This window comes from Pogonomyrmex barbatus, unplaced genomic scaffold, assembly GCF_055798465.1.
Source record: "Pogonomyrmex barbatus isolate J1 unplaced genomic scaffold, ASM5579846v1 scaffold4, whole genome shotgun sequence".
NCBI lineage: Eukaryota > Metazoa > Arthropoda > Insecta > Hymenoptera > Formicidae > Pogonomyrmex > Pogonomyrmex barbatus.
In genome coordinates, this window is record NW_028297138.1 from 6,228,453 (window position 1) to 6,241,290 (window position 12,838).

General features: G+C 34.4%; 1 protein-coding gene across 1 annotated transcript in view; it reads right to left on the bottom strand.

Moving 5' to 3' along the window:
- Positions 1-1,109: 1,109 nt before the first annotated feature.
- Positions 1,110-12,838, bottom strand: part of CDase (neutral ceramidase) — a 38,500-nt gene continuing 26,771 nt past the window's right edge. Inside the window, exons 8-15 of the mRNA XM_089080947.1 lie at positions 6,882-7,004; positions 6,600-6,794; positions 5,711-5,938; positions 5,329-5,424; positions 4,819-4,989; positions 2,640-2,755; positions 1,637-1,805; positions 1,110-1,439 (exon numbers count right to left, since the gene is read on the bottom strand). Coding sequence (XP_088937073.1) covers positions 1,416-1,439; positions 1,637-1,805; positions 2,640-2,755; positions 4,819-4,989; positions 5,329-5,424; positions 5,711-5,938; positions 6,600-6,794; positions 6,882-7,004 — 1,122 coding nt within the window. The 3' untranslated portion in view covers positions 1,110-1,415. The remainder of the gene's footprint in view (positions 1,440-1,636; positions 1,806-2,639; positions 2,756-4,818; positions 4,990-5,328; positions 5,425-5,710; positions 5,939-6,599; positions 6,795-6,881; positions 7,005-12,838) is intronic.

The following is a 12,838-nucleotide window of genomic DNA, read 5'->3' on the forward strand; positions in this document are numbered from 1 at the left end:
GTAATGATTGGATTTAACTGTAGAAACTCTATAATATTCAGCAGTCAGAATATCAGATCCAAATATATATTTGTTTTATCTTTTTTTTGATATTAGATAACGTACATCACTAGCAAAAAATGGATATTATTCTGTTTCTTCTTTTTTAAAAATATAAATACCTTAGGAAAGTTATGACCCGTTATCGATTACAGAATATCGTGTATGCTAAAGAAGATATGTGAAACATGCGCCGATATACGATATGAATATAATATGTCTCAAAAGCAAGCAATATCATCCGATATTTTCCCAAATTAATACGCAAAATTATGCCAGACAATATAACTCTATGCAACTGTTAACAGAATTACATAACATAACTACAATGCATATTATTGTATGTAAATTCATTATTCGCAATTCTTCGGGCATAACGAACATATTATCTTATTAGCTTCCTTTATTAAAGGCCGTTGATATCTTTATAAATTTATCATAATATAATAATAAGCTTAAATTGCTTTAAATAATAGAATTTAGGCTTTAAATTATAAGAATACACTCAAGGATAAACAATACACAGATATAGGCCGAGTACATGTTAACTAATAAACTACAATGAAACATAGCATTTCCTCGGCAAGCAAGACCTTGATTACTAAAGTTTTTAATATGAAATAAATTCATATTAATTATATATTATATTAATTATATATTATATAAAGATTTTAACACTCAAGAACAGTTCTTTTTTTGAAAAATTGAAATATTTTTATTTTTGAACTGTGAATGAAAAGGATGTCAAAAGAAAATAATGATATTTCTAAACTTGAAGATCTAATAAATAATCATTTTTAAAACAATTTTTAAATCTAAATTAAACTTTCGAAGATGCTTTAAGTTTTCATAATTTTATAAATGTATTTTTTTAAGATTTTTTAAAATCTCGAAAAAAAAATAAGATTTTGTTTATAGAATTTATTAATGTAACATAATTTCTTTATCGACCAATGACTTTTGTAACAGAATTTTTTACGAAGTTTAGAAATTAGTGTCACTAATAAAAATAATGTTCTATCCTAATCACATAAGAACCAAAATACCTTATAATAAGAAAAACTGAACAGTATTATTGATTATATTTATTGAAAGAAGAAGAACATGATTTGATTATGTACAAACTTGCGCACTAAATATGTGCGAATCTGTCAACAATAACATTTCATATTCACACATATTCATTTTTTTGCTAGAATTTAATCAAATAGCATATTACATGTTCGTTTTATGTTTATTTACATGTACGTCGAGTTTATAACAAAATCAATTTGTCTGTAAGTTAAGCGTAATAATTTCCTTGTCGACTAAGAAAACACGTGAGAAAAAACAAAAAGAGCACCAAGTAGTCATCAGTAATAATGCCGACGGATATTCTACTTCATAGCAGGAATTTCCACCTATAATCATAATATAATGAATCTAGTTAGATTTATACGCAGCATATGATTTTTTTCATATAACAATCGTTGTAGTAACGATATAATTTCATTTGGCATATTAAAAATACAAAACCGTGTATTGATATAGTTTGTATTGCGTTCTTTATACGTAATAACAAATAAATGTATTTGTGACATGCTACGTCAAAACTTACTTGAAAATGATTGGTGACACCGTAATAAGGATACGCGTCAGTAAAGAAATAGCGATAGTAACCATTATGTCTGATGCGATATTCGCCAGGTTTAACATCCTGCGGGATTTCCCATGTAATGGTCACCTGACTCGACTTCAGTGCCTTGGACGTTCGCTCCCATTGAAATCTAAAAACGCACATATATCCCATTGCGATTTATTATGTTATAAAAGGTACAGCTAAAAATGGTACAGCTAAAAGAAACAGAATTGCTTTTTATCTTCTAGATTGTGTCATATAATTTTGTGTTATATAATTTTATATATATATATATATATATATATATATATATACGCGGGAAAAAAAGTTTATCTCTAATTATTATATTAGATATAATATTATATAATTATTATATTATATATAATTATATATAATGAAATCTATTAATATTACAAATATATGCAATTATATCAAAATATTTATAATTCCATATCAAATTATATAAAATTATATTAAAATTTTTTTCGAAGAAAAAGTTTATATCTAATTAGAAATGATTATATCAAAATGCTTACAACTTCAAATTAAATTATACAAAACTATATTTCTTTTTCAAATAGAAAGATATACATTAAATTATATAAAAATTTACTATTATATACTACTATTTATAGTATATTATGATGCATCAAACTATAAATAATAACATCTAAACGAGAAACATTTTCGAGATATTATTCGAGATATATAGAGTATTTTATCTATTTATATATAATTAGACCAGGTCAAAATCCATACATAATTAGATCTACAAAATTATATATAATTATATATAATTAGATATAAATTTTTTTTCTGGGTATATATATATATATATATAATAATAATGTAATATATAATATATTGTGTATATATACAATAAAAAATAATTATATATTACATACGCGCGCGCGCGCGCGCGCGCGTGTGTGTGTGTGTGTGTGTGTGTGTGCACAGTAAAAAAAAATTATATATAGTATACTTAGTCTCCCAATCAGCATCAGTGGCTACTGGTATCCAAACTTTGTTATCTTCTAATTTCTCTATGGTTAAAAACGTACTATCAGTCATTAAATTATTACGAGGATGACCGGCAATCTGCAACAGAAATAAAGACGCCATCGTCGTAGTTTCGCAGTTCTTTCTTTCTTTTCGAGCCATTATTGCTGAACTTCAATTGTCGATCAAACGCAGAAAGTTACTATATTTACTCGAAGATAAACGAGAAACTCACTGTTTCCACCTCAAAATACGCGCTCTGTTTGGAATAAAATCGCGAAGCGACGTGTTTTACATACCGCAGAGCCGACAGCGGAAGCAGCATTCGCGCGAAAGGAGTTTTCTCTGGCGATCAATACGCGACAAGAATGAAGAAGTTTTGAACTATCCTCCGCGCGTAAGTTACGGACTGCGATTCATTTGTACCTGCTTTCACGATGCATCTCGCACCTCCGCCACCGGAAATTATAGCCAGAAGGTAATTTACGATTACTTAATCCGTTCGCATCGCGTCACCGAAGGCAACCTATTTTCCGAGCGTTACGCGAGCGCGCGGGAAAAACGTCGCGTTGCTTTTTATTGCGTGACTCAATCGCGATAAAAACGCGGATCTGCCACGATTAACGAATGGCGATTTCCGCTCATAAAAGATCGGCGCGGCAATTCGTTCTCGCGTTCATTCATCGAATCAAGGGAAATGCAGCCGTTCGTTAGAAAATCTTAAAAAGAAAAAAGTATTGCGTAATAGTAAAATAAGCAATTAAATAAAATAGAAAGAAAATAAATAAATATTCAAATAAAGTAGAGATTTTGTTGTCATTTTTTAGTAAAGCGGTCCAATAAAATATGTGCATACATATAGATACATGTGTACGTGCATATTCGCATGGATATATGTGCTGAAAATTAATTAATTCGATACAAATATGTTTAGTGATTGGGTATCATTCTGCACATTCAACATATAATCAATAACTTGGTTAATAGTTTATGTCTTTTATAATAATTATTCTCATTTTATATTATATTCATAATTATATATACATATATATAATCGAATAATTGCGTCTGGCATTACACGCAATTCTGTGTTAATTTATGGTAGATCAAAATCATTTAACACTTGTGTATTTATACGTTATTCACTCATGTTATATAAGCCGACATAACCTTGAGCTGAGGGATGAAGAAAAAAAGAACGAACAAGAAATAGCCTCACTAAAGCACTCTTTTGTTCGAATTTTTGCCGTGACGTTTCGCGACAAGTTCGTAATATCGTGGTCGGCAATGCTTCCGTTTCCGCTACAGGGAAAATTCCATTATAAGATTAATCATTAAGAAACTAGAATAAATGATTAATTCGACGTACTTATGTATTTTCTGTTCTCTTTCTTTAAAAAAAAAAAATAATTTAAAAACACACAATGTGATTACGTTTAATTAATTTTTTTTTTATTTCACGATGAGCATTGTCTTGAAATTCAGAAAAGTAAAAATTATTCGACACGAAGACCCAGTCTGCCGAAGGGAGCCATCTATTGTCTATTTGTTTGAACAACGTATGTCGGCTGTAATTATCATTATTGTTATTTTCTTTTTTTTTATTTGTAATAACGACGATGTCATAATTCGCGGAAATATACAATATGGAATCTACCAGTATTTCGCGACTACCGCATTTCCACGGTTTAGTTTATATTGTCGCGAATTCGCAAATTTTCCTGTTGTCGCAGCGGGCGGCCTTGGCTAACGGCATTAGTTTGTCCGATTCGTAATGTGTTGTGCCGCATTAAAGGTTCATTATTGCGGTGTTTACAGACAGTCAGTGTGCACGGCTCGCATAGTAATCGGTCCATTTCGTAGCGTATCCATCGTTCAATGGCTCGCGAAGCGACCGGCACTGTTATACGCAAAATGGAATTGCACGTGTTTTGCGCAAACTACCCTCGACCCCCTCCGCGACCTACCCGATTTCAATTACGTCGTATTTCGCGCAACGGCCCAACGTGTGACGTTGATATGGATTTGATGCAATTTGCACGGATTGCTCTATTATTTGAAAACGGACGGGTTTTGCGCGAGGAAAAATTCTTAAAGCGCTTTCTCAAAAACGACATTGATCAAAGAGATCGAGAGGGAGCAAAACCAAGGGAGATACTTACAAAGATCGCTGTAACCGTGTCACCAGGTGACGCGACGTTTGACGGCTGGAGGATAACATCTCCAAAGTTGTGTTCCCATGACGAGGTGTCGAACAACACGGGAGGTACAAGGGTGATTAAGTCACCTTGCAGCAACTCCGGTGGAGATGGTCCCGATGGAACATGTTTGTTCTATAATATAAAACAACGTGATGTAACGTAGAACATTCTCGATGTAAATATATATCTTATATATAATCGTAATTAGATATTGACGTAAAAGATAAGCGATTTATAATTTTTGCGAAAATAATAATTGATGAAAAATAATAATTAATAAACAAATAAACACACACACACACACACACACACACACACTCTCTCTCTCTCTCTCTCTCTCTCTCTCTCTTTCTCTATCAGATTAATCGCATTTTGCCAGCAGGAAAATATTTTCCCAGTTTTCATTCTATATTTTTACAATCGCGTATTTACATACACATTCATGTGAATGTAAATGTTTCATTTACTTACTTGAATGGCCGCTTGAACCAAATCCCGATATTGTTTCAAATAGATTGTAAGCGTATGCGGGCCGTATATCGTCGATGCACCTTCGTATCTCTGTACCTGCAAATTAATAATTCAACGAGTATTATGCATTATGCATTGGAATACGTTCGATTATAGACTCGAGAGGTGCAGAGAGGTTTATCAAATCGAGATTATTCCGATGAGTTTGCATGCTACTTATTGCCTCTATTTGCCAAAAGAGAGACCGAGATGTGCGAGACCGAGAAATTTTTTTGTCAGAAGCATATTATAAAAATCGACAATTCGCCGCGTTCCACGTGGAAGCCCACAAAGTGCGCCTCAAGCGAGTGCTTATGTTTAGTAATAACAATAAATACTTTACTTGATATTCCTCAGGCGTTGTTATGTAATCACTGTAAGTATTGCAGAGTCCTGCGACTATTACAAATGTTTCTTTGTCGGGCGCGTTCATGGCTGTCTTGATAGCCTCTCGCAATCTTCTTCCGGACATTGTCGTGAATTCGCCGGGCACACCGGCAATGACGACGTCTCCGATTACGGCGAGTTGCGTCGAAATGATTTTCGGCTGCCACTGATAGGGGAAGATCATCTAAAATTGAATAGAATCTAATTACTAGTAAACGCTCCGGAAACTATTTTCCTTAAAGCAACATTGAACATAATTACGATACATTAAAAGGATGCATATAAATTGATATTTAAATTAAAAGTATAAGGAAAACAAAATAAAATATTAATTAAGTAATATATACATTATTGGGTGTGTATGTGCATAAATTACAGTAGTATGAGTTTCGCATAACTATTACATATATATATATAATAAATTAAATTAAATTGAATTGAATAGCTCATTTAACTAAATTAATAATCGCCGAGTCGTATCGTAAATCGTAAAATTTATTCTCGAAATTGAGAGAGAAATTGAAAGAGAGAAATACCAAGCGAAATCGTGAGATATCTAACAAGCTTGATAACAATTTTGGATATAACAATTTCAAAGATTTCATTTACGTTGCGCTCCGTACTGACATTTTAATTTTCTTTTCATTCCTTATTTATCTAAACGTGAATCACATTGAATCGTATTGTTGGTATTTCTGCGTACGTATCTATGAGAAGAATCTAACGCTCCTCTATCAATTGAAATTCCATTAATTATATATCTTAATTGTACATTAATGGCAATATTAAGTGTGTAAGGTGGTAGATTCGCGATTGTAATGTGTCTAGCGAAGAAATAGACTTACCCGTCCGGTGGTTAATAAAATGGGTTTCGGGCTTTGGCAGCGAATATCGTCTTCTGTAGGAGCGGCCAAAAAGTTTCGTACGAGGTTCCAAAAAGGATTCGGTGTTGTTATTCCTTGTTCGAAAGCAAATGCACCAGGTCCGTCAATAGTGCCGGCTGCAAAACTATAACCCATGGCAGGTATGCATCCATGCACCTGTGAAAAGTTCGCATAAATCTCCTCTTGGTAGAGAGTCTGGATCACGAATTTGGATCAGGATCACGAATAACAACAATTATTTACCTCCTCAAACTTGTCTGTGGTCTCGTTATAAAATTTCACAGATTGTTCCGACATGTTGACATACTGATGAACAACTCGCAGCGGTCCAAGCACTTCTACCGCTTCGTCGCTTTTCCATAATCTCTGTGAAATGAAGATGAAATGTTATATAAAACATACCGCGTGGTAGTAGAATAACGAAAATAAATCGTACCTATATATTTAAAGAAACTTTGATTTTATCTACAAGCATTTGCATGATTCATCTGGGAGAGTAAAAGGCTCTCCTTCATCGTATACGCATTTCTACGATTTACGTGGAAAATGCGAAGGCAAAATTTGATTATGATCGATTGTGAAGGAGATAGATAAGCAAAGTGTTCGTGTTGCTATAAAAATGTTCGCAATGATCACAATCTTCTCAGGTGGAAAAGCTAATGACGCACAAGTATGCGATGGCTTTGTCTTTAAATCGATAGTGCATACGTAAACTGATAGACTTGAAAACAATAAGGAATATTGTTGGAATAGAGCAAACTTAATATTCGGATAAGATTGTAATTACCATGAGAGTTAATCTAGCATCGATCAATTATGGTTATTAGATTTCTTTCCCGTTTTATAGAAATATGAAAGCTAAAGCGTTGCACAATCCACGAAAGAAATTATGAATTATCATGTTCTGCGGAATTGTGTAACATAAATATTTTCCTCTGTTATTTATATAAAGTAAATATCCCACTATTTTAAAAACACGATAAGTAAAAGATATTTTTATTATCAAATTATTATAATTAAATTCTAATACTAAATAAATAATTTGCAGATATGACATATCGATAATTATTTAATGCATAGTGACCTAATAAAATCTTTAGCATATAAGCGCTTTAATCTTTTATTTATGTGGAAAATTAAAAATTAAAGCTCGATTTTGAACGAAATTACTCCAGATTATTAAATTCCATAAATAATGTGTGTGTGTGTGTGTGTGTGTGTGTGTGTGTGTGTGTGTGTGTGTGTGTGTGTGTGTGTGTGTGTAGCAAAATGATGGAAAATATAGCTCACATATATTTTTTAATTAAAACCACATATATGAAAGAATACTTTTCATTATTTAGTTTTACCGTGAAAAACGACAAATATTACAAAAACAAAACAAATAATTCGCATTTTAATTCTCTTTCATTACCTATTAAAACATAAAAACCTATTTTCATTAAAAGCGATGCAACGAAAAATATTTTTTTTAAATTTAAGACAAATACAGCGTCGAGTGCTTAACAAAATTTCAATAATATGACGACAATGAATAAACTCCTATATTTTTTTAGAATTGTAGGTTATCACACTTTAAAAATATAATGTTTCATGGAGGAAAAAAAAACGACAATCAAAAAAAAAAGAAAAAAATAAGAGAAAATTATTGCACTTTTTTTTGAACGAAGAATTCACGACAGAAACCGATAAACGACGCTCTGTATGAGAAGACAGCGGGAAACTAAAACTGAAAAAAAAAAAAAAAAAAAAACATACGTGCGTACGTATAGCGGAAATTGGAGGGTCTTTCGAAAAGGAGAAAAACACGACGCGCATTTCCACGATATATCTCGCGCGCGGAATGCACGCGAGCGAGCGAGCGAGCGTACGAGTGAGCGAACACGCACGCACGCACGCACGCACGCACGCACGCACGCACGCAAGCACGCGTGAAACACATCCGTCGTGTAGCGTCCGACGTATACCGCCTTCTACGGGGCTGTAGAAACTGTTTCTCGCTCTCCTTTGTGATGCTAATATCTCTTCACGAAACCTGACGGTGGCTTCGCCGGTTGTGCCCCCCCCTCCCTCCGCCCCCCCCCCCGTCACGCTTAAGGAGCATGCGAATATATGTTAATTATCGCGGCAGAGAGGCTTGCCGGCTCGTGTCTTTGGCTTCTGTATTACGAGGTGCGAGCGGCGAAAGCACGCCAGCGAGCGTCCGTTTCAGCTTCGGTCCGTGCCGTGCCGGAGCTGGACTCGCTGGATGTCGGCATGAATGTGCCTGAATACCGCTTTTACCTGCTCTGATATATAGCGGCCCGCTGATTGCCCGCTTCTCCCCGGTGGCCGCGATGTTAATAATTCGTTCGCTGTAACACCTCGTCGCACCGAAGCGTATGACGTAATCCGCATTCTCTCAGCTTCTGTGAGCGCGCTTTGATCGCGATCACTCCCATGCTCTTTCACTCTTTTTCGGTGTAACATCGTCGTTCCGTTGTTCGCGTTGGCGCTGAAAAACCGACGCACTCGCGGGGCTTAATTCGCTCTTTGATTCCGACGCGACGATTTCATCTCTTTGCGGTTTTTTAAAACGCAAATTTTTTCACGCTGATTTTTCACGTTCATCTCTCTTTTCAAAGTGTATCATCGCACACTAATTAGCCCCTTTCGCGGAAGAGTGATTATTCTTTTTTCGACGGCTTATCGAAAGAGTTTCCCTATCGCCGTGGTGCCGCAGCTCCGTGAAGATATTTGCGAAATTTATGCCAAAGTTACAAATGATCTCATCGAGAGAAAGTTTTTGTTTCTACCACTTTTCCCAAGCTTTTCCTACGGTTTGATATTCGGAAACGCGCAAATCGAGGACCATTTGTATTCGAACATCGGCAAGTCATCCCGGTGTATAATATTACGGACAGACGTCTTTATGTTACACCCTGCGTCGTCGTCGTCATCGTCGTCGTCGTCATCGTCGTCGTCGTCGTCGTCGTCGGAGGGAAAGTAAATGGCGGAAAATGTACGCGTTGCGTGTACGAAAAGATGCGACGCGAGATATCTCACTCGCGCGAGTGCGAGCGAGGAAACGATGACGAATGATGTCCGAGTGGATTATACGCACGAGCGCATGCACATCTATGACGAGAGCCGCGCATAACTTTTCCGCCTTCAGGTATCGTGTCTTCATTTTTATCTCGTCGTAATACGGTGTCACGAGCGGCAGATTAATGTGACACGACGATACGTCGCTCGGGACCTACGAGGTAAAACGGCTCTATCCGGCCGGGTGGAGGCGGATCGTCATATTGCATCATTAGCCAGTCATGACATCGCATGTAAATTCTTTTGGAAACGTTACGGCATTTAATTAATTTTGGTAATGCAAAAATGATTTTTTGCCGTCGGATGCGAAACGGCTTTGCCACGTGCGGCGACAATGACGACACGTGGCAAAACCGTTTCACCCCCCCCAGATGGCTGATTAATTATGGTAATGCCGAAGTTAGGTATTTTTATTCGACTTTGCGCGCAAATTGCCGGTCATTATCTTTTCGAATTCCCCGGCGAATCGGAATATCGATTACGGTTCGGGATTTGATATTAACGAGCCGAGTCCCACACGTAAACGGGCAACCTTGTGCCAAGACTTGCGACAACGAGAACGCGGCATGGGAACACTCCGACCCGGAAGATTTCCATTGAATATACTTAATCAAAGGTTTTTCCTATTAGCATAAGTCGATCGTATCCGGTTGGAGCAATCCCCCGGTCCAACCTTCCCTGGATCGATCGCGGCATTCACGATATTTGCAGCATTGTTATCTCAATAATATGGAATTTTCACCGGAAAAATAAATGACGGAAAAGTATATAAAAGTATATATTTTTAGAAAAATAAGAAAAACTGCACGATAATAATTATTGTGCGATCGATTAAATCTGTATCTAATATTATATAAAAATAGAATTTCAGGCAATATAAACTTCTTACATCTTATGGAATTTCATATGTACAGAGGCTATATATATAAACCTTATATACGTGAAAATATACGTATGTTATATACAAAGCTGAGATGTGAAGAGATGATACATATTATCAAGAGCCTGCGATTCAAAGAACTTGATAAGCCACCTTTTGTTGTATATCTTTTTATCTTTTTTAATATTAGTATCAGTCGATCGATCTTAAATTGCTTCTTTAGTTATATTATAAACAAAATCTCTTATATGCTATAAAAAATATAATATATACTATAGCGCTAAAATAAAAAATATCACTTTTGAAAGGTTATATTTCATATGATAACATTTTACAGATCACATTTTGTAATGTTGTCATATATAAAATTTGACTATAAATAATGATGTATGAAATATAGTTTTAATATAGTTTAAAATATTTTTTATTATTATATAAATCTCCTTTATTAATTTTATATTTTTATTTTATATTTTATGTCGCTTGATCTGCTTATAGAATAAAAAAACAAAAAGAGAATGGAACAAAAGAAAACATTTTTGTCGGAGCCTTGGCTCTCGGCGATATTTGTGGAAATATTGTATATTATTTAATATATTCATAAAAGTTTAAATTTATATGGCGATATTTTCCTATAATTTTGCCACAATTTTATTTTAATAGCTTTCAAATTTGTTCAACTCTCAGAGAAGTTTCTGAATCTTGAGAGATAAATGTAACGACATGTAATAAAATTAATGTTGGAAGGAAGATGATTACGTCAGATGTGCCGAATTAGACGTATCATTAGTTTACATATTATAAAAAATAAGCTACATCTGCTTCACATAAATTTAAAGCCTGCGCAATTTGTCGGAAAATAATTACGTTCAGAAATACGAGTTTTATGATATATTAGTCTAGTATATTTGGGTTCACACAAAGACGCTTAAATATAAATATTTAAATTGATTATAATAAAATCAGACAAAAAAGGAAATAGAGAAGGGAAAGAGAGAGAGAGAGAGAGAGAGAGAGAGAGAGAGCAGAAAAAGAAAGGGAAAGAAATTAATCCTAATGGAATAAAGATGTTGATGGAATCATAACAATTTAAAGCTTAAATATTTTTTAAACAAGAAAAAAAGTCACAGCATTGCAATTCAGTACAGTAAATACATAAAATAAATACTTAAAAAAAATAAAATTCAATCTCAATTTACGCCATATTTAATTTCATTATTGATGAAAATTAATTAAAGGATGTTGCAGCAAATAATAACAGGGTCAATGTATATATTCACATAAATGATAATATTGAAGCATTTAAAACGTAATATACTGTGACGGGCAATCTCAGAGCGCCACGTCACAATACTTATTTGAAAAATGTATAATTTCATAATTGCATTGTTACGTGCGACGGCCGCGTACGTTCCACAGGTAAATCTAAAGATCAGATCCTCATATAGAAATCATATAGATTATATATATATATATATATATTGAATAGTATACCTTTTTTCGAACAATACGTACCCGTAGGCGTTTTTGTGCAGATTTCATACGTACGGAGTTAAGAATACATATAGAGTTTCGCGTTAATCGAACGTTACGTCAAATAGCGCATTCAAATCCATGCAGCATCGTGTAATTAAGTTAACGAAGCTTTCAGATTCCTGATAGTTTACGGAAGAAAGTTATAGTTATGTTGCCAGTAAAACTCGATTATTATAGTAGATAATTGGGATCGTGTGTTATTGCCTGTTACGTATATGACTGGCGAGATCATGTCGCATTCAATACTTTTATTTATTGACGGGCACACGCTAATTTATACGCACGAACAGAACAGCATTGAAATTATTCATAGCGGATTTTATAAATCCGCTTTGAGATAGGGAGAGACTGAAAACCGCTTAAAATAACGCACATTGTCTTCATGAGTATCGCAACGTAGGGAATTTTGAATACAAGCTTTCCGCATAGCGCTACAATAGGTCGTTTATACTTATTTTAATTAAATATCTAGTTTGTTTGAATTAATTACGTTAAAGTTTAAACAGATCTTTCTGTTTTGCAAAAATCCTCGAGGGATTTTCATTATGTAACTCAGAAAACGTAAAGTGCTTCATGACACTTGAACGTTCTAAAAGCCTCGGACGAACAGACGAATAAAGTACATTTTTGCATACATTTTTCGAGTGACTGTACTATGATGACTATGCTATGATAAAACATGGCACTGCCTTTTAACGTA